Raw genomic sequence first — 19,632 nt, 5'->3', positions numbered from 1 at the left:
ATTTGAACGCAAAACAATAAATTTTAAGGGGTCATAATAGGGGTCAAAGTTAAAAAAATTTGACCTCTGCGGTCTCTACCAAATTACTCAGACAATTTCTGGTCTAAACATTTGAAATTTTACGTAAAGAGTATTCAGAGATAGAGCAAGCTTTTTAATCGGTTTGGGTCGAAAATTTTTAGTTACCAATATATAAATGTATGTATGTATGTATGTATGTATGTTTGCATGTCTACCTAAAACTTTCGATAGAGGCGACGGATTTTTACAAGATCAGTATCGTTTTGAAGTTCGACCTTTAAGACGAGAAATATTGAAAAATTGGCTACATATCTTCACCTTCAACTGGGCCCTTTTATACAGGGGGAGTCGCTTTTTTCGCCGATATTTTTGAAAATCATCCTCTCCTTTCGATTGTCTAGCCTTAATTAAAACCTACGTCACTTCCGGTTTGGGGGTGGTCGTAACAGCAAAGACGACAAGTGTTTTTCCCGTTCTTTTCCTTCTTCGCGGTACGGGTTCGAGCCTGCTTTCCTATTACCACTTTTTTTTTGCTCAACATGCACATCCAACCACCCGGGCAACGCCGGGCCGAAATGCTAGTTATTATTAAAAATAATATTCTTTCTAAAATAATGTCTTTCAGGTCAAGTGATTATTTCTTCTTTTGTAAAAATAATTATTATTAGCTAACTATTCTTTAAATAAATAAAACAAATATGTCTATTTCTTTCTTAAAAATTGCAGCAATTCAGTTCTTTTGTGAAAAATACTAGCATTGAAACCTGGCGTTTCCCGGGATTGAATGATGATCAACGAATGTTTCACACTCCCATGTTTTTATTCTCATCAAAATCTGTGAAATCAGCCATTTTTCATTCAAATCGATTAATTTCCTGCTCTAGTTGGGGACTCAACAAACCTCTCCTGGACACCCACGCCGACTGGTACCGTCGAAAAGGAACAACCAAACAAAAATAAATAAATCCGATTTGGTGTTTCGTTTTTAGCAAAATGCATTTATTACCATTACTTTACAAACAATGCCTGCTTCTTGTTTTTTCTAAGTGTCTCTTTCGTCTGCCATGAGATTAACAAAACCCCACCATCTCGATACCAGCTGAAAAGTCTCTCACATCCACTGCGGAGTCACAGGTCCATTTCACTCGGCTGAGTTTTTCTTTCTCTCCTGCTGTTAGATAATAACATTGTTGAAAGTTAATTAGTTATTATCGATCCATCTGTCTATTTATCTATCTATCCAATGATATTCTTAAAATAATTTATATTGGGAGTTATTTATTGTTCATAGAATAAAGTGTAGCAATGGGTTTTAGCTGAAGATGTTTACATAAATTAGCTTATTTAATTATAAACAAAATAACCTTGAGCAGACGTACGTGACAGAGGAGGTCACATAAAAGAGACGTGTCTTTTAATAGGTTACGTCACCTGAACTTAGGTAAGGAGGTCGGGAAGTTTGTCAGTCGAAGGAGTTTGAGTTTAATCACGCAAGTGAACAGTCGTACTTCAAGCCAGGATGCGAGGCTGTGAAGAACAAACATGTAGAGACGAAATGAAGAATCCTTGTGAAGACCATCTGAGACAACTGAAATAAATTTATATTTTAAAAATATAAAATGTTGTTCTGCGGTTTCACGAAAGAAGAAAGAACAGGTGTCTCAATTGGTTATGATGTTGGTCATTTCATGTTTCATCACGGAGCTCAGCATTGAATATAGAAGAACTCTTGAAGAAAGAAAGGTATGAAGCATATATTATTCTTCTTATAAAAATTATACGAATATGAATTGTAATATATATATATATACATACATATATATATATATATATATATATATATATATATATATATATATATATACATATATATATATATTTCTTCTAACGCAAGCCTGAGTACACTTCCTAATTTGCATATGTACTTTTTCGGCTACTATCTTTTCAAGCCAGCTATCCTACAGCTTCTGCTGATATTTTCCCATGCGCTCACATAGTTTACATAGAATTTTAGTACATTTACCAACGACACTTCCTTACCAACTTTGCACCGTAGATACTTTACTTTTTGCTTTCATTTCAAATCTATGGATATTATTATCAATTAATTTTTTTTAATCCTTTATATATTTTCTACCAGACAAAGTTCTAGTTCAGGTTTTCAAAACCTTGTTATACCTGTTAAATATTTGCTCGAGCGTAGGATAATTATTATCCTGTTTATTTATTAGTTCCTTTAAAACTATTTTAGATAGTTTACTCATCATAATGCGACTAATTAAAATGTTTTCAGAAGAACCTTCTTCGCAAAAATTAACATTATAGTGTGGCAACTCATATAAAGAGGACTTAATTTCAGATATTTAATATTTAAGAAATCTGGATCATATTCTTCGCTATGCATATGCCGTGGCCATTATTTTTTAATTGTGTCGTTACAGTTTAAACCTCTCGGACTCACACGCTGTGTGGCACCACCGCAAAAGTACAAATAAATATAAAAAAGAAAAGAAACAAAAATCCGACTCAACTTTTTTAAAAAGTGCAAATGAAATGTATTTATTCGTGGTTCTTCTAAAGCAACACGTCTCATTAATTTTTCAATGTCTTTTAGCACACGCATGTATTTTTTTTTAAAGTCTTTGTCGCTGCCACCCCACGGGGGGGGGCGCTAGCAAGCGCTTTCACACGTCCATCTTGCACGGTTTTGCTCCTCCCACGTGGGCCATTTTTTTTCTCTCATCGCTCACGAACAAAAAAAAAAAAAAAAAAAAAATCCCGATCGCGTCCTTTGCTCGACCACGTGCTGTATTTTTCGCAGCTTTTCCTGTGATGCAAGCTCGCGCACTTGTTAATTTACATATTGCTTTAACGGCTGCTGCTGTTAATACTTTCGCTAGCCATCTATCCCTCATCTGCTACTGATGCTCTAACACGCGCTTATTCGTTCTATGCTACAGACATAGTTTCTAATATATTATTTAAATGAATTTTTCGCCCCAAAAATTCTTCCTTGAATAAATTTACGAATCAGTTAGGAACAAGTGAATTTAAAGCATAATCCCTTAAATATCCAATTAAATATGATAGCTAAGCAGATTCTGATAAATATTTCTTTGAATCAATAAGATTATTAAATTGAGTTAAACATTTATGAAAGGAAAAATTTATCATTCTCCCTTTCATTAAATGTGTCACAAGTTAAAGGAGGTGTTTTTACATCACTTAATATTTCATTAATAGAAATATCTGCAGGTACTTTAGTATTTTCACTAGTTAATTAATCTTCATATTTGTCTATACTTACTAAATGATTAATATTATATTTAGCCTGACTGTTTGATTCCAGATTAAAGCTTTCTTTATCTTTGACATTATAAAGTATTTTTTATTTTATTTTTTTAAAATTACATTTTCACTCCCAAACAAGGCACATTGCCATTTTGGTTTAGGGGGCTACTGGCAGGGGCAACAACTACTGAGGTACTATGTAGAGATTTGGACAGCAAGATATCAGTTCACGTTACACTTGAACTTCTGCACGTCAGTACAGTTGGGGAAGCAGGGACCTAGAATGGAATTCAAAAGTCTAGCGGTTCTGGGGAAGAAAATACTGGAGTAGAAAGATCTTTTACATCTAGGGATCTCTACTGTGTGGGGGTGGGATTTAGCTGCCTGTCGGGTTTATCGAGGGTGCTTACGTCGTGGGGGAACAAGTGCTTGCAGTTCGTCAGAGCATTCACCAATTATTATTTCATTCCAATTATTATTTTTGCATTCACCATTATTTCATTCCAATTATTAACACTTTATCAATGTCTTTTAATTTTATTAGTACATAAGGAAGGAGTAAGAGTTTCACTGCCATGCATTTGCTTTTAATTATTAAAATGTATGATTATTTTCTTTTTATGCGTGATTCTGTTTCGCTTCAAGGTAAATAGCCCTTTTTTATTTGCTCTGAGAATAATTCGTCATCTCCATTTTCCAATAGAGATTAATAAGAACTGTCTCTATATTAATTTCTCCCTTTAAAGCCATTATAGTATATATTAATTTATTAAATGAAATTTATATAATACTTCATAAAGTAATACTCATTGTTGTGATTTATGTACTATTATGAAGTTTTTTTTTCGTTTTAAGCTTTATTTATTACGTTGTTTTTATATAAGTTTTATTATTAAGTTGTTTAACTTTTATTAAGTTGTTCATTTATTTAAGGTATTTTCAGTATAAAATTCGTCTTTTGGGTTTATGGTTTAATAAAAAAAATTAATTAGTTAATATATTAGGATTTACATTAAAATTTCGCTCATTATTATAACATTTGCAAAGTATTAATTTACTAAATACAACTGCTCTTTCGAAATATGTTAGAAATTAATTTCAACTTAAATTTTCAAATAACAATTAAACTTAGTATTTGTTAGAGAAAGAACGATTATTTTTTTTTATTATATTTCACTGTTTGCGGATACCAATCCGTTTTATTTAGAAGCTCAATGCATGTTAAATATAACAACGGTGCATATATAAAAGAACAGTAACAGTTACATTCCAAGATCCAAATATTTCTTTTTCATGCAAAACAGCTCCTCTAGTACATTTTTTACAGATTCGTTTCGTTATGGAGAAACAAGCAGTTATTATTATGTCGATACCGTCTCTTTTCGTGCGTATACTCTTCAGAAAAATTATAAATTCTTTTCTTAGATAGAAAAAAGTGCATGACAGTATAATGCTGCACGAAGATAAAAAGTTCATAGAAAACTTAACAGCGTGTGTTTGTTCTGGCAGCCATCTTTGTTCATAAAACAAATTTTCTAATGTAACTCAATAAGGTATTTTAAAATTTTCTTCCTTTTTTTCTATTTCTTCCAATTTTCTCTATTTTCATTATCAACATAAAATTTAAATTTTTCTTATGCTTTTAAATATTTTTAAGAATATCCACCTTACTTATTACAAAAATTATAGTTTTATTTTAGTGTCTTAAACTCCTTCTTCTTTGTGTTGACGAGGATACTATATTCAAATCACAATCCTTGACAATTATTGTCAATTTTTATTGTCAATTTTAAACGATCGCACACTCAATTTGATTTTGTTTGTTTATCCTTTTGAAACTGATTTATAATTTATAATTATTAATCTTTATAATCAATATATATATATATATATATATATATATATATATATATATATATATATATATATATACATATATGTATATATTAATGAAATCAAAAGGACGTAGTGTTTACTCAATATACGCAATGGTAAACTTCAAACTAATATAAATAACAGTATTTATATATAGAAAATTTAATCCCAACCGAATTAAAAAAGCTCAATATGCAATAGAGAGTAGAGCTTATTATAAAAGAAAGAAAATTAAAATTGTAAGTTGGAATTTACAATCAAAATTTATTGTTCGACTGAATATTCAAAAAAAAAAAAAAAAAAAAAAAATTTACAAAGTCCTTATTCCGCGGAGTTTCAAAGAAGACTATTCTTGTTATTCTAGAATAAATTTTTACTGTAAAGTTCAACTTACAGTTTTAATTTTCTTTCTCTTAATATATATATATATATATATATATATATATATATAATTGTATGTATTTTTGAGATGAGGTGTTTTAATTGATTGAGATTGTCGGACTGCATATACTCCATCCCATGCAGTTGCAGAAAGGTTTACAAGGGTGAAACATGCCGCCCCCTTAAAGTAAGGGCAGAAGAACACCGAAAAGCGGTAACTAAAGGGGAGACTGAAAAATCAGGTATAGCCAACCATGTCTGGATGGAGAGGGGGGACCATCGCCCCCTATGGGATGAAGTAAAAATAATAAACAGAGAGACCCACTGGAAATTAAGAAAACTTAAAGAAACAGCTCACATGCTCGGACATAACAACCTACTGAGCAAACTAAGCATAGAGCTGAATGCAATTTGGACACCTCTGATAGAGAGAGAAAACCTTGAATAACAACATAGGTTTAACACTAACAAAAACCAACTAAGAATTGTCCTAGTGACATATGGCCGAGTTTACAGTTACCCAAAGGTGCTGAGTTCAATCCTGAACGAAGGCAGTAAAAAGTAACATTCAAGACAGAGAATCAGCAACTATATCCCAGAGCCTAGCTGGAGTCTGAATACGGTATCCCCGTAATAATAATAAAGGGTTGGGTTCGAGACTCCTAGCAAACGGTTCCAAAGTTCGATACAAAACACCTGATGAAGGCCGGAACGTTGTGACGATAACAACCAAGATGAGGAAGTCAGTCCGACAATCTCAATCAATATATATATTTAGTTAATTAAAAATTATTATAGTAATAATTATATTTGTGTGTGTATCGCGTATATTATAATTGTACAATTCATTTAAAATAGTATATTTTATATTACACTATTTGAATGGCTGTCCATCTCTAATTAATTTATTTAATTAACAATTTCCTGTTCGGAGAATTGTGGAAAGGAAAACATTTGTTTTAATTTTTGTCAACTCAACTTTTAGTTTACAATCTCTGGTTAAAACCCGCCACTCGCCCCCGAGAAAAAAAATCACATTATTATTATTATTATTTTTTCATTTATCTTCCTTAAATTTTGCTCTAATCAAATTCCCCATCTGTGTAAATCAATAATCACAATTCCGTCCATTGTCTAAATTATTATTTGTTGTTTCAATTCTAGCACCTTATACCTGAATTTAGAGAACAAAAGAAAAAAAAATCATAACATCTGGGTTATCTCTATTTTCAAATCTTGTTAAAATCCCAACAAAACACAGATTCTGCTTTTGCCATTTCTGTCATCTTTACACTTCGCTATGCTAGACATGAGTTTAGATAAAATAAATCTGTTATCAGGCTTTTTTTTCACTTTTCTTTTTTTTTTTTTCACTTTTCTTTTTTTTTCACTTTTCTTTTTTTTCTGTTAGCATTAATTTCTCGCCTGTCGTTGTGTGACTCTCTCAATTTGTAGTACTCTAACACTTTTATTGATAACTGAATTTCCATTGTCGAAATGTTAAAATTATTTCCTTTTTAGTTTTCATTCTTTGGTTTAATAGACCTGTCCTAGGCATATGGATCTTTGTCTCAGGTAACATAATGATGTTGTTTTTATAATCTTTCTTACAAGTAGGGTTTATGAAAAACGGTAGACTATGTCAATATCGCTGTCAGCTTTTAATTTGAAATAACATTTTTAAAGTTTAACGAATAGATTCAACGGACGTATCTGGAATTTATTCGCTCTTATTTTATCATGAAAGGCCCTGAAACTTTGTGAATTTTAATGGATTAATAATTTTTAAACCAACTATGAAAATGACATGTGCATAAACCATCAAATATTCTATGATCTCCCTTCCCAAAGACTTTCCTCTGCTTTTAGATATATATATATATGACAAATATGTAACAAAATGAAGCTGACAATAATCCATGCTTATGTATGAGATTGCTATGGTTAGCTGTTGCTTCTGCACATAACTTAACGAAAAATCGTCATCCAATCTCCTCTTTTACTCGCTCGTTGCATATTCTGTTTCTGTCCTAATCTCTGTCAATCTATTTCAGTCTATCGTTTGCATCATACACATTCTTATCATTAATTGCGATTCTATATTTTTGACATTGGTTTATCAAGTTTCTAATAACTTAATCGATAGATCTTGAAAATGTCCTTTGTTTTAATTTGACAATTGTCCGCTGATTTGCTTCATAATCTAAACGGCGGAACGAGAGCATGCTATCCCGTGGATTAAATAAGAGGCTCTGTTCGAAGTTCCGTGCAGATTCTCGAGTTCGATAGAAAGATTCCCGAGTTCGACAGAAAGATTCTCATGTTCGAAAGATACAGTTAAAGAAGGTCGGAGGTTACATCGACTGAAACGTTGTGCAAATAACATTAAGGATGAGAACAGTAGTCTGAAAAATAGAACTAATCAGAATAATCAATCCTCATCTAAAAAAATCAGAAACGTATTGGTCACATCTCTATTTATCTACGATCTTGTTAAACATGTATTGTTTTATTACTTGATTTAATCTCATGGCACCTTTTCCCTTTGCTTTGTTCATTTTCAAATCTTCCTAATTTTCATTAAACCTACGAATTCGATTAATAAAATCTTCATAACCATAATCTATAATATAAACCTCACCTGTCTGTTTAAATGTATGTATGTATGTCTGCCTAAAACTTTCGAGAGAGCAACGGATTTTCACGAGATCAGTATCATTTTGAAGCCCGACCCTTCGAACGACAAATATCGAAAAATTAGCCAAAAACATTAGTTTCTTCATCCTAAACTGGGCCCTTTTCTATAAGGAGGGGTCGCTTTTTCACTGATATTTTAGAAATTCATCCTCTCTTGACGATTGTCTAGCCTTAATGTAAACCTACGTCACTTCCGGTTTGGCGATGGGGGCAACAGCAAAGACGTCAGGGTTTTTTTTTCATGTTTTTTGCCTTCATCGCGGTACGAGTTCGAGCCTGCCTACTACCACTTTTTTTTGCTTAACACACATCTCCAAATACCTGGGCAACGCCGGGCATTCAGGCTAGTCTATTACATAAAGGGCAGTCTGTGTGTTTGTATGTTTGTATATTCAACTGAAACATAAAAAACACACAACAAATTACAAAGTTTGTATTTTTTTCATAAGCGTAACCCCGCGAAAATAATATATACAATAAAAAAAAAAAATCTTCAGTTTTTGGGTGGATGGGGAGGGTGATTAAATGACCATTTATATCATTTAATCAAGAAGCAAATACGATTTTTATGTTATTAATGTATTAATACAGCCCGAGAAAAGAATCTAACTCCGAGATTAATTTATCATTCCTTTACTATTATTATTTCTCTACAAGGAAAGGGGGCGAGAGAAACTTAGTTTTAGTAGTGCTCTGGAGGCATCCTTAATTTTATTTCAGTAGCACTTTGCGGGGGGGGGGGTGTCTCCTGATTTTGTTTTTATTACTTAAATAAAAGGAATTTCTCTTCTGGAGTTGAGAAACTTTACAATATTTAACATTTACTATTTATTTTTTCTTATAGCTCCGGGCACGCCTCATAACCCTGATAGTATTTTTCTATTAAAAAAAAGCAAAAAAAAAAAAAAAAAAAAAAAAAAAGAAGAGAACGAGAAGGAATATTTTCAAGATACGTTTATGCTTAAGTGTGTCAGAATAATAAACAGACTAATAGAACGACCTACGGACGGACGAACACAGCTTTTTATATTATATAGTTGCATCTCAGAATTTACTTAAATGTGACATATCGACTAAATGCTATTTCAAACATAACCGTGACAGGCCAACGGATAGACATAATTACTGACACACAGAGCCTATTATTATTTTTTTTTTATGGAAATCACCCCAGTCAAGACATAAGCCTTGAGCCTCTGAAGGGGCATAGGACATCTACAACTTTATAGATGCTTTTGTAGCGAGTTCTTTTTTCCCAGAAGGTACATACAGTGCCCAGCCTTCCCAAATGGTCACCCATCTGGGACTGGCCAGGCTCAACGTTGTTTAACTTCGGTGATCTGTCGAGAACCGGTGTGTCAACATGATTTTGCCGTACTTAGTCAAGACATAAAGTCACTCTAAACAGCAAAAGAAAACGAAAATACTCTTTCAAGGTCCAAAACTAACAAACGTTAAGGGTTAGATGAATAGATTTCAACTTCAAAACAGAAATTCTTCCCTCTTTGTCACAAACATCGTTCATGGAACGTAAGAACTGAAGGACAAAATAAGGGAAGCAAGAATTTTAGATATGTATCTGTCTAAAAATCAGAACCTAGACAAGATACACTCATAAACCTCACACGATTGGCTTCATTCTGACTCTGATCTGGTTAGGACAAAACAAATATAATATTCATTCCCTTATGGTTATGAGGGACCAAATCAGTGCATAGAGAAAAATGAGAGGGTGAAAATATATTTTTCTTCTTATTGTTAATTGTTTTAAAAACAACACTGAAACTAAGTCACAACATCATTTAGTTTAACCTTAATAATATTACTTTTTTTTCTTTGCAGGAATTTGGCAGAAAATGATCCCAGCAAATGGAGGTCAAGTGAGCAGTTCCTTTGACATGACCTCTCTGGTCAAATTATCCGATGGTTACACTCCTGGTCACATCATTTCCGTAATACAAACTATCCTTACCGAGCGCAGGATTAAGCAGCAAACGAAGAAACCATTGCTCGCCATGGAATTCCTCACGCCACTGGCCAGAATCGATCCGATTTATAAAGAAGAGGAAGAAGTTTTCAAAGTAATATTTATTTTTATGGAGGGAAATTGGTATATTTTCTGCAATTTTACGAAAATTTAACGCATTATGCTCACATGATCATAAAAGTGTACAAGCGGTGAAACTAAAATTTTTTTTTAATTCTGAGCTCGATTTGATAACATATAGTTTATTTAATATGGTGTATTGTGGCGTATTTGTACCCTAATAAACAAAGTCTCAGACAGCATAGATATAGCACTCTCCCTCGATACTAGCGCACAAATACATGTATTTGGTGACTTCAATGTCCACCACAGTAACTGGCTAGGATTCTCAAATCACACAGACGTAGCTGGTAGCGCCACATATAGCTTCTCTATATCTCATTCCCTATCTCAATTGGTTACATTTCCGACACGTTTCCCAGACCAGCACGATCAACATGCCTCACTTCTAGATCTCTTTCTGACAACGGTTCCCAATGACTGTACAACAAATGCCCACAGCCCACTCGGGAATGCTGATCACGCTGTGATAATGGTAGAAATCAGCCTAAATTCTCGCCCTAAAACTGAAGACCCACTACTCAAAACAACGAGGTATTACAAAAAGGCTGATTGGGAAGCCATCAGGGAGCTCATCAGAGATGTCCCATGGCAAAATATCTTTACTCTTCCAGCGGAACAGTGTGCAAATGAGACAACTGAATGGTTCAAAACTACTATTGAAGCACATGTTCCTGCACGGAAATACTATAGCAAGCCCCCCCCCCCAATGGTTTACTTCTGCTTGTGCAGCTGCCATTTGTCAAAGGCAGCATGCGTTCCGCAGATTCAACCGACATAAGTCCAGCTCAAATAAACAGAAGTTTATAGAAGCTAGAAATAATTGTAAGAGAGTAATAGACACAGCTAAGTCAGATTACTCTGAAACCACCAGAAAGTGCATCGAAGCACAGAAATTAGGAACCCGGGATTTTTGGAAAATCTACAACAGCGTAGTTAATAATGGACAGTCAATTATTCCCCCACTAACAAACAATCATGAGGTTGCTTGCACGGCAACTGACAAGGCTAATCTGCTTGCCAGTCGGTTTGCCTCAAACTCCACACTGAACTCGGTACACCACTCACTCCCTGATTTTCCTCTGCGAACAGACGCCACACTTGACGATTTGAAAATCACCCCTTCTCAGGTACATGCTATTATAAAAAACCTAGACACCTCTAAAGCATGTGGACCAGATCTCATCCCGGCTGTGCTATTAAAAAAATGCTTTGCCGAGGTTGCTCCAGTTCTGTCCAAACTTTACAATAAATGCCTTAACGAATCTTGTTTTCCCGACTGCTGGAAAACCGCCTCTGTGGTACCAGTCTTCAAGAATTCTGGTGAAAGAACTGACCCACTAAATTATCGCCCCATTAGCCTCCTCCCGCTTTTCGCCAAAATATTTGAGTCCTTAGTTAATCAAGTCCTAGTCCAGAACCTAACAGCTGCTAAACTCCTGACTGACAAACAATATGGATTCAGGCAAGCCCGTTCAACAGCAGATATCTTAACTGTAGTTTCTGAACGTATATACCGTTCATTGGATAAAACAGGGGAGGGTAGAGCGGTGGCCCTTGATATATCTAAGGCTTTTGACAGGGTATGGCACGATGGTCTTCTAAGGAAAATTAGATCATATGGAATCACTGGAAGAATTCATAACGTAATTAAATCCTTCTTAAGTAATAGAAAAATCAAAGTTGTCCTCGACGGACGTACATCCAGACAATATGACAAATGCGGGAGTGCCTCAGGGGTCTATCCTTGGACCTCTATTGTTCCTGATATTCATAAACGACCTCCCTGATAATATTGTTTCGGAGATGGGTATATTTGCCGATGACACCACTCTCTATAACAGATATGTGGGGAAAACAAATGAACACATATCCAAGAAAATGGCAGAAACACTAGAGGATGACCTCCAATCCGTAGTGGAATGGGGACAAAAATGGTTGGTCTCATTCAATGCTGCTAAGAATAAGCTTGTTTCCTTCAATAACTACAAGAAACCTTCTCTACCACCAATAGCAATGGCCAAGAACACATTGCTAGAAAGTACTTCTTTTAAACTCCTCGGCCTAACGTTTACAGGGAATATGAACTGGAATAGATACATTGAGAGCATTGCCAAGGCTGCTGCAAGGAAGGTTGGCTCCCTCTACCGTGCTAGAAAACTACTTTAGCCTGCCAGTATCCTATACCTCTATAAGGCCACCATTCGCCCATGTATGGAGTACTGTTGTCACATCTGGGCTGGTGCATCTGCTGCTTGTCTCTCGCTCCTGGACAGGGTTCAAAAAAGAGTCGCCAACCTGATAGGTCCTGAACTGTCATCTAGGCTTCAACCTCTGTCCCATCGACGAGATGTTGCATCCCTCTGCCTGTTCTACAAATACTTTAATGGTGAATGCTCTGACGAACTGCAAACACTTGTACCTCCCCGACGTAACTACCCCCGACAAACCCGACAAGCTACTGTCTCATCCCTTTACAGTGGAGATCCCTAGGTGCAAGAAAGCCTTTTACTCCAATAGTTTATTCCCCAGAACTGCGGGTCTTTGGAACTTCCTTCCAGGATTCTGCTTTCCCAACTGCAGTGATATGCAGAAGTTCAAGTGTAATGTTAACAAACATCTTTCTACTCTTCTCCCTTCATAATGACCCCGCTAATTAATTCCCTAATAGTAGCCCCCTGCTTCAAAATGGCACTGTGCCTTGTTTGGGGTGAAAATTGAATAAAAAAAAAAATAAAAAAAAATAATAAGAAGATTGTTTGCTAATGGGCTCAGAGACCAGGGTTCAATCTTCGGTCGAATTATACCAAAGATTTGAAAAATAGCTCTTGATACCCCTTTGCTAAACATTCGGTATTTTAAGGGGAGGATCCAGGTTAAATGTAGTAAGCCTGGGAAAGGAGTGGTGCTCTTTCCTACGTCTCGGCGTAGTAGATAATCAAAAGGGAGCCTTCGGGTTGCCCTCAACTATAGTTAACATCTTTACTTATTTATGATGTCAAGGTTGGTGAGTATCTATTGAATAAAGGAAATACGCAATTCTTTGTGTGTTTCTGGCTAAAAGTCAGAAACTGTACAAGGTACAGTTACAAACCTTACATCTTCTGTTTTAGTGTGACCTCTACGTTGTCATGTTAAGCAATTTTCTATTATTTCATCCCGTTTTTGGGCATCAGGGATCACATTACTGTATGAGAGATGGAAATGCTTAATGAGAGTTGTTTAAAAAACAATACTGAAATTAGGTTACACTTTTATTTAGCGTTCTTATTTTTCGATTCTTTACTTTTTCTTTCTTTGCGTTGTATTGTTACAGAGAGAGAGAGAGAGAGAGAGAGAGAGAGAGAGAGAGAGAGAGAGAGAGATACGACAAGAGGTAGAAGTAGACAAAAATCAATCGTAGCAAGAGGTAGTTAAAGACAAAGAAGTTTTTAAAGAAATATGTTACACGCACTTTTTAAGTGATTATATTTTGTTAATTATGCCCCGAACAACGTCGGGTAATCTTGCTAATTTCTGATGAAGCAAAGTTGATAATAACCGAAATATTATCTCGTGTACATTAACGTATCAAATGACTGCCTGCAAAAGGTACTGACCAAAATGTTTCACAGCCATAGTTTAGATGTATGTATGTATGTATGTATGTATGTAGAGGCGGGGAAATTTCCTAAAAATGTGCAAAAGCGAAACAGGTTTATTGAGTTGAAATCTATAATTAGCCAAATCTTATTGATTTACTTGTTTGTTAGATGATAGCAGGAAGAGTGAATGAAACGAGATGTGATGAAAGGGGAGGAGTAATAGTAGCAGCAGCAGTGTCGTAAAATGAAAGTAAAATGACTATCTAAATAAATACATGATGTGAATGAATAAATGAAGAAAAATAATGGTCAGTCACCATGGCAACCAGGGTTTTGAGTGGATGACGTAAACATAGTTTTTTTCATCCACTCTAGGATTCGTCAGGCTTATGCGCATACGCCTGACGAATCCTATAGTGGATGAAACGCCGAATATTCAGTGTAGCTTAATTGCCATATATATTTTATAAATTACTATATATATATATATATATATATATATATATATATATATATATATATATAATACTTTTGCATTTAGTGCCCGTTATTTAAAAGGGCATTAGAGTGCAGAAGTACCATATATATATATAGTCGTGATTTCAAGAGTTAAAAAACGAAACCAAAATATGTAAGAGCTCTCTGGCGTCGTTTGTCACAATCTGAACTAAGTCTATATGCACGTATATATATATATATATATATATATATATATATATATATATATATATATATATATATATATATAATAAAAAATTACAATAAGTTTACCAAGGTAATCAAAATGGTAAACTTAAAATATATTATAAATATTAAAGAGTTAATATTTACAAGTAAAATAAACTAAGCCAGATGTAAAAGCTCAATAAAACCGAAAAGGAAATAGAGCTTATAATATGAACAAATGATTAATAAAACATGTTAAAAGACATTTTGAAAAAGAGTTAAAAACATATTTACTTTTAAAAAAGGAAACACAAGATAAGTGGAGTTTCGAAGAAATACTCTCCTTCTCATCAGAGGGCAGGAATTAGCAAAATGCAGGATCGGATTTTGCATATAAAAGTATTTAATGAAACTACAAGTAAGTCACAGATCTTTCTTGGTTAAAAAAAAGGGTGAGGTAAGGGGAACAGGAGGCAAAAGAAAAATGATAAAAAGATTTCACATGAATGGACAGTCCGGTGAAGGGTAAAAATCCAAAAATGGTAAAATCCAAAACGGTCGAATTTAAAATTTCAATCCAATGGGTAAATTCATTCCATTTGCGCTTTTTTCCAAGGAACTCTGCCTTTTGGATTATTTTGGACCATTTGGAATTTACCCATTGGATTGAAATTTTAAATTCGACCGTTTTGGATTTTACCATTTTTGGATTTTTTTTTTTTTTTTTGGCTAAAAACATTAATATCTTCACCTTCAACTGGGAACTGTTCTACAGGGACGGTCGCTTTTTTCGCCGATATTATCGAAAGTCATCTTCTCATCTTGTCTAGCCTTAATTAAAACCTACGTCATTTCCGATTTGGCGGCGGTCGTAACAGCAAAGACGCCGGGTTTTCCGCGTTCTTTTCCTCTTTTGTTGTACGGGTTCGAGCCTTCCTTCTTACTACCGCTTTTTTTTTTTTTTTTGCTCAACACACACCTCCAAACACCCGATCAACGCCGGGCTGAAATGCGAGTATATGTATATATATCAGACATATTATAATATATATATATATATATATATATATATATATATATATATATATATATATATATATATATATATATATATATATATATATATATATATCATATATATATATATATCATATTAAATATATTATATATATATTATATATGATATTTTATAATAAATATATCATATATATATATTATGATATTTTATAATAAATATATCATATATATATTATGTATCACATTATAATATATATATCATATATATATATATATATATATATATATATATATATATCATATATATTATACATCATATCTATTATAATATATATATATATATATATATATATATATATATATATATATATATAATTTTGGCTGTAAATTTATCACCGTCGGTTAAAAGACTACCCTATTTTATAAAAATGATTCTACTTTGGTCTTCTTTTTTTATGAAACGTAATCATATTTTATCCTTTCTTGTCCATTACATCAAGTTGATTTATTTCTCGTCGTAATCGACTTCCATAAAAAAGTGTTAGTCAATAGGATTTTTTCGAACTTTCAAAAATTCAGACCCCCTTTCCATTCCCCTCACAAATAGGGAAAAAAAAATATATATTGATTGAAAAGATGTTCAAACAAATCCAGTCCGAGTTAGTAATTTTATTGAGTTTTGTTGCCATGTTTAAATTTTTAACATTTTTATTTGAAGGAATGGTATATGAAAAGTCCGCTGGGAAAGAAGCGCGCTAAAGCCGCCCAAGGGGAGACAGAAGAAGATTCCGGAAAAGGCGGGAAAGGCGGAAAAGGCGGAAAAGGCGGGAAAAAAGGAAAGAAGAAATAGTTTCCAAATTTCTTTGCGCTGTTAGAAATAAAGTTCTTTTTGTAATTTTACGTTACTAATGAATTCGGCATTATTTTTTTCAAACACTTATTTAATACACGCTTTAATACAACATACAGTGTTTCTTTTAAAAAAAGTTATTACACACTTAAAACAACAACAAAGAAACATAAGTCAGTCATGAGACTGCATACTATCACCTGACAACGTAAGGATGGGAAGAAATTTTATCTGGTTTTTATTTTTTTTTTCATATTGTATGAAATATTCATACAATATGCCATGGGGATTTTGATAACTCAGAAAATATTTATCTGATCAGACTGAAAATTTGAATGGCGGCTACTGTTGTCAGGGTCAGATATATTCTTTAAATTTAGAAAATAATAAACAGTAAATTAAAATCCCTTTAAAATGTCGACCATAACCAAACTTTCAAGATGAGTGTTATCGCCAAAATTTTGATTTCACCTTTCTGTGACCTTGATCTTGATCTAGAATTTTTAAAATAAATCAGTAATAAGCTATGACTGATATTAGTTTTGTGACGGTTGATGCGGACGAATGAACAAGCATAATGACACACAAACTCAACCGAAACATAACCCCCGTATTGTCGAAGGTAACTGAATTGACTCTCTTAATGGAGTAAAATACTAATGCTACTACAAATACTAATATTACTTAAACCTAAGTTCAATTTAATATTTTTATTATATTTTAAAATAGTATATCCGAATTTTTTGATTGGCTCAACCGTGCTGTTAGAATTGTTTTCTCAAATTCTCTCTAAGATTCAGGCAAGAAGGATAAGTAAAGGTTGGTTACATTCCCCAGCGGAACTGATGCCATTGAACAGAGTGGATTTAAACTCGGCACACCCAAATTATCAATCTATATTCACATCTTCTCTCTCTCTCTTTATCCAACTTCTCTCTCTCTCTCTCTCTCTATATATATATATATATATATATATAAAAGTGAAAATATCTGTGTGTGTGTGTATACAGTTCCCTACACAATAACTCTGTCAATTTTCGGTCTACAGACTCGAGATTTGACATAAGGGGTACAGAGATTTGGGGAAATCTTTTTAATCAGTTTTCAGCCAGAAATTTGGTTGTTAAGGGGTCAAAATTGAACGATTTGACCTTTGAGAACTCTACCAAACTCCTTCGCCAATTTTGGGTCCAAACACTTGAAATTTTAGATATAGGTTACTTGGATATGGATCTAACTAAATAATTTGATTTGAGCCAAAAACAATAAATGTTAAGGGGTTATAATTGGGGTCAAAGTTTAAAAAGAATTGACCTCCGCAGTCTCTACGAAATTACTCAGCCAATTTTTGGTCTAAACATTTGACATTTTACATAAAGTGCATTCAGACATAGGACAAGCTTTTTAATCGTTTTTTCTTTTGCTGAAAATTTGGCTTTTAGGTGTAGGTTACCTGGACATGGTTCAAACATTTTAATTTTATTTGAACGCAAAACAATAAATGTTAAGGGGCCAAAATTGAGGTCAAAGTTTAAAACTTTTTTACCTCTGCAGTCTTTTCTAATTTTTCTCTATAGTAGTTAAGGACGCCATTTATATAGAAAGGCATTACCGTACATATGCACACTTTTTAATATATACATATGCACATAAAGTTATAAACAGTACATAGGGCCTGAGACAAAGCCGTGCTGAATATCTATAGAAGTGAAATTGTCTGTATTTGTGTTTCTGTATGTGTACATTTCTCTAGCCAATTACTCTGCCAATTTTCAGTTTACAGACTCAGGATTTGACATAAGGGATATTGAGATTTGGGAAAATCTCTTTAATCGGTTTTCGGCCAGAAATCTGGCTGTCAAGGAGTCAAAGTTCAACGATTTGACCTTTGAAAATTCTACCAAACTCATTTGCCAATTTCGGGTCTAATTTTAGATGCAGCTTACTTGGACATGGATCAAACTTTTTAACTTGATTTGAACCCAAAACAATAAATGTTAAGAGGTTAAAATTTTGCTCGAAGTTTAAATTTTTTTTACCTTTGCTGTCTCTAGCAAACGAATCAGCCAATTTTGGAGCTAAAGATGTAAAATTTTATATGTAGAATATGTAGACATTCTGCAAGCTTTTTAATCAGTTTTTTGGGCGAAAATCTGGGTTCCAAGAGGTCATAGTTGAAAGAGTTGACCTTTGCAGATTCTACCAAACTTTTCCGCCAATTTTGGATCTAAAAACTTGAAATTGTAGATGTAGGTTACCTGGACATGTGTCAAACTTTTTAACATATATGCACACAAAGTTATGAACGGTACATAGAGCACGAGCCAAGCTGGGCTGAACTGCTATTATATATATATATATATATATATATATATATATATATATATATATATATATAGAGAGAGAGAGATAGAGAGTGAAAATTCGTGTAATTCAGTAAATTTCCATATACCTATATGTTTTAAGCCAAAAATGGTTGACTTAAGGATTAAGCTACAAAATTATCACATTTCATAATTGAGCATTAATATACTGTGTGCGCAAAATCAAGACTTCAAGACAAGGTGTTGATTGCAACAAAAAGTGTATTTCATTTTACGTTACAATTGTTGCAATGTCTAGTTCGACAATTTCAAGCATTATATCGTTTGAAAATTGTCAAAAACCAGCATTTCTTCAGACTTTATGAACAAACACACTTTAGGCAATGTAGCATTTTTTGAACAGAAAGGAAAAAAGGCGGGGGGGGGGAATCCCTAATTTTTTTAAATGGCTTAGGGCTCCTCGTAAAACCTTCAAATTGGCTTTTCCGTAACCACAACCAAGGTAAATGTTTTTCGTATGATTTTCTCGTTAGGGATTCCCCGCCGCCTTTTTTTCTTTCTATTCAAAAATACTACATTGCCTAAAGTGTGTTTATTCATAAAGTCTGAAGTAATGCTATTTTTTGAAAATTGTCAAACGATATAATGCTTGAAATTGTCGAACTAGACATTGAAACAATTGTAACGTAAAATAAAATACACTTTTTGTTGCCATCAACACCTTGTCTTAAAGTCTTGATTTTGCACACACAGTGTATATATATATATATATATATATATATATATATATATATATATATATATATATATATATATATA

The 19,632-nt window shown here is 33.4% G+C and overlaps 1 protein-coding gene across 2 annotated transcripts in view; it reads left to right on the top strand.

The window, feature by feature from the left end:
- Nucleotides 1-16,544, top strand: part of LOC145303496 (dynein regulatory complex subunit 11-like) — a 152,905-nt gene extending 136,361 nt beyond the window's left edge. For both annotated transcript variants that reach the window (XM_080144925.1, XM_080144926.1), the window contains exons 17-18: nt 10,108-10,346; nt 16,358-16,544. In XM_080144925.1, coding sequence (XP_080001051.1) covers nt 10,108-10,346; nt 16,358-16,489 — 371 coding nt within the window. In that variant the 3' untranslated portion in view covers nt 16,490-16,544. The remainder of the gene's footprint in view (nt 1-10,107; nt 10,347-16,357) is intronic.
- Nucleotides 16,545-19,632: the final 3,088 nt, after the last annotated feature.

This window comes from Euprymna scolopes, chromosome 19 (assembly GCF_053919585.1).
Source record: "Euprymna scolopes isolate OS-2025 chromosome 19, ASM5391958v1, whole genome shotgun sequence".
Classification (NCBI taxonomy): domain Eukaryota; kingdom Metazoa; phylum Mollusca; class Cephalopoda; order Sepiida; family Sepiolidae; genus Euprymna; species Euprymna scolopes.
This window is presented reverse-complemented; position numbering and strand designations above follow the sequence as displayed.